Genomic DNA, 1,320 nt, shown 5'->3' with positions numbered 1-1,320 from the left:
CCCAAGCCCTGATTCCTATTTCTGACTATCTAGGACACATGTCCCCACAGGTCCCAATGGCTCCTACGGTCAGCCTTTCCCCCAGGTCCTTCCTCCTGCTGCATCACTGTCCCTCTCCCACTTTGACTGGGAGCAGGTGTCTACAATGCTGGGTTCGGTGCTCTCTTTAGGATGCACTGAAGTCCCAGGTTTCAGCTTCCCAGTGTGCAGCAGAGTGTGGTGCATCCACCCAACCAAACTAGATGGTCATTCAGCAGCACTGCCGAACCATGTCTAGATCATACAAGAATCTGTTGCCACACTCAGTGCAGGGGACTGGGCCAAAGAAGATCTTCTTTGTCTGCGAATCCCTCAGTGTCCGCCTCAACTTAGCTGCAAATTGGGCAAGTATTTCCCGGTAGAAAGTTCCCGAAGCATGATAACTCTCCAGAGGCACAGGGTACTGCCCCCTGTTAAACTTGCTCAGCCCAGCAGTGTGGTGTATCAGGTCCTCCAGGGCTGGCATGAAGATCTGGTTCCTGCAGAAGCTGAAGGTTGTGAGCTGGGAGCAGTGGCTCAGGCTAGGCAAGATGACTCTGAGTTGGGCATCTGAGATTCCATAGTCATCCAGGTCCAGGGTCTGCAGAGTGGCAGCGACTCTCTCCAGCAGAAATTGAAGGGGCTCAGGGCTGAAATCGGTCAGTTTCACTTTAGTCAAGACCAAGTGCTTTAGTTGAGTGAGGGTCAGGCACCACGGCAGATGGCTCACATCAGATTCTACAAGCCTGCAGCAGCTTATTGAGAGGGTCTGGGTCAGTTTCACTTTAGTCAAGACCAAGTGCTTTAGTTGAGTGAGGGTCAGGCACCACGACAGATGGCTCATGTCTGATTCTACAAGCCTACAGCTTACTGAGAGGGTCTCCAGTGGGGTCTTGAGGCACCTGATCCAGCACCTGGTCCAGGTGGCCTTCAAGGAAGGAATCAGAGTGCAGATCAAGCTTCTGGAGACGGTCCATGTTAACAAATGCATTGGCAAACTGAAGCACGTAATTATTCCCCATCATTGGGGAAAGGTAGGCAGGTGTCCTGAAGTAGGAGACAAGGAGTCTCTCAAGGTGACTCATACGGGCCAGATAAAAAGAAAACTGTCCCAAGGTAGGCAGCTTCCAATGGCAACTCACCTCCAGCTCCTGGATACAGTCAAGGTCCACTGATTGTAGGAATTTTCTGATATTCTGAAAGGATACTTCAATGTCCAGTGTCCTACAGCACAAGTGGATAGACTCTTTCCTATGCTTGGCCCACACTGAGAGGTAGGTGAGGGATTCATCCAGTGTTGTT

At 51.2% G+C, this 1,320-nt stretch overlaps 1 protein-coding gene across 1 annotated transcript in view; it reads right to left on the bottom strand.

Moving 5' to 3' along the window:
• Positions 1-250: 250 nt before the first annotated feature.
• The window catches only part of LOC100944514 (PRAME family member 12-like), a 3,116-nt gene continuing 2,046 nt past the window's right edge, over positions 251-1,320 (bottom strand). Inside the window, exons 2-3 of the mRNA XM_023513350.1 lie at positions 890-1,285; positions 251-801 (exon numbers count right to left, since the gene is read on the bottom strand). Coding sequence (XP_023369118.1) covers positions 251-801; positions 890-1,285 — 947 coding nt within the window. The remainder of the gene's footprint in view (positions 802-889; positions 1,286-1,320) is intronic.

This window comes from Otolemur garnettii, unplaced genomic scaffold (assembly GCF_000181295.1).
Source record: "Otolemur garnettii isolate 467f Iridium unplaced genomic scaffold, OtoGar3 scaffold00039, whole genome shotgun sequence".
NCBI lineage: Eukaryota > Metazoa > Chordata > Mammalia > Primates > Galagidae > Otolemur > Otolemur garnettii.
This window is presented reverse-complemented; position numbering and strand designations above follow the sequence as displayed.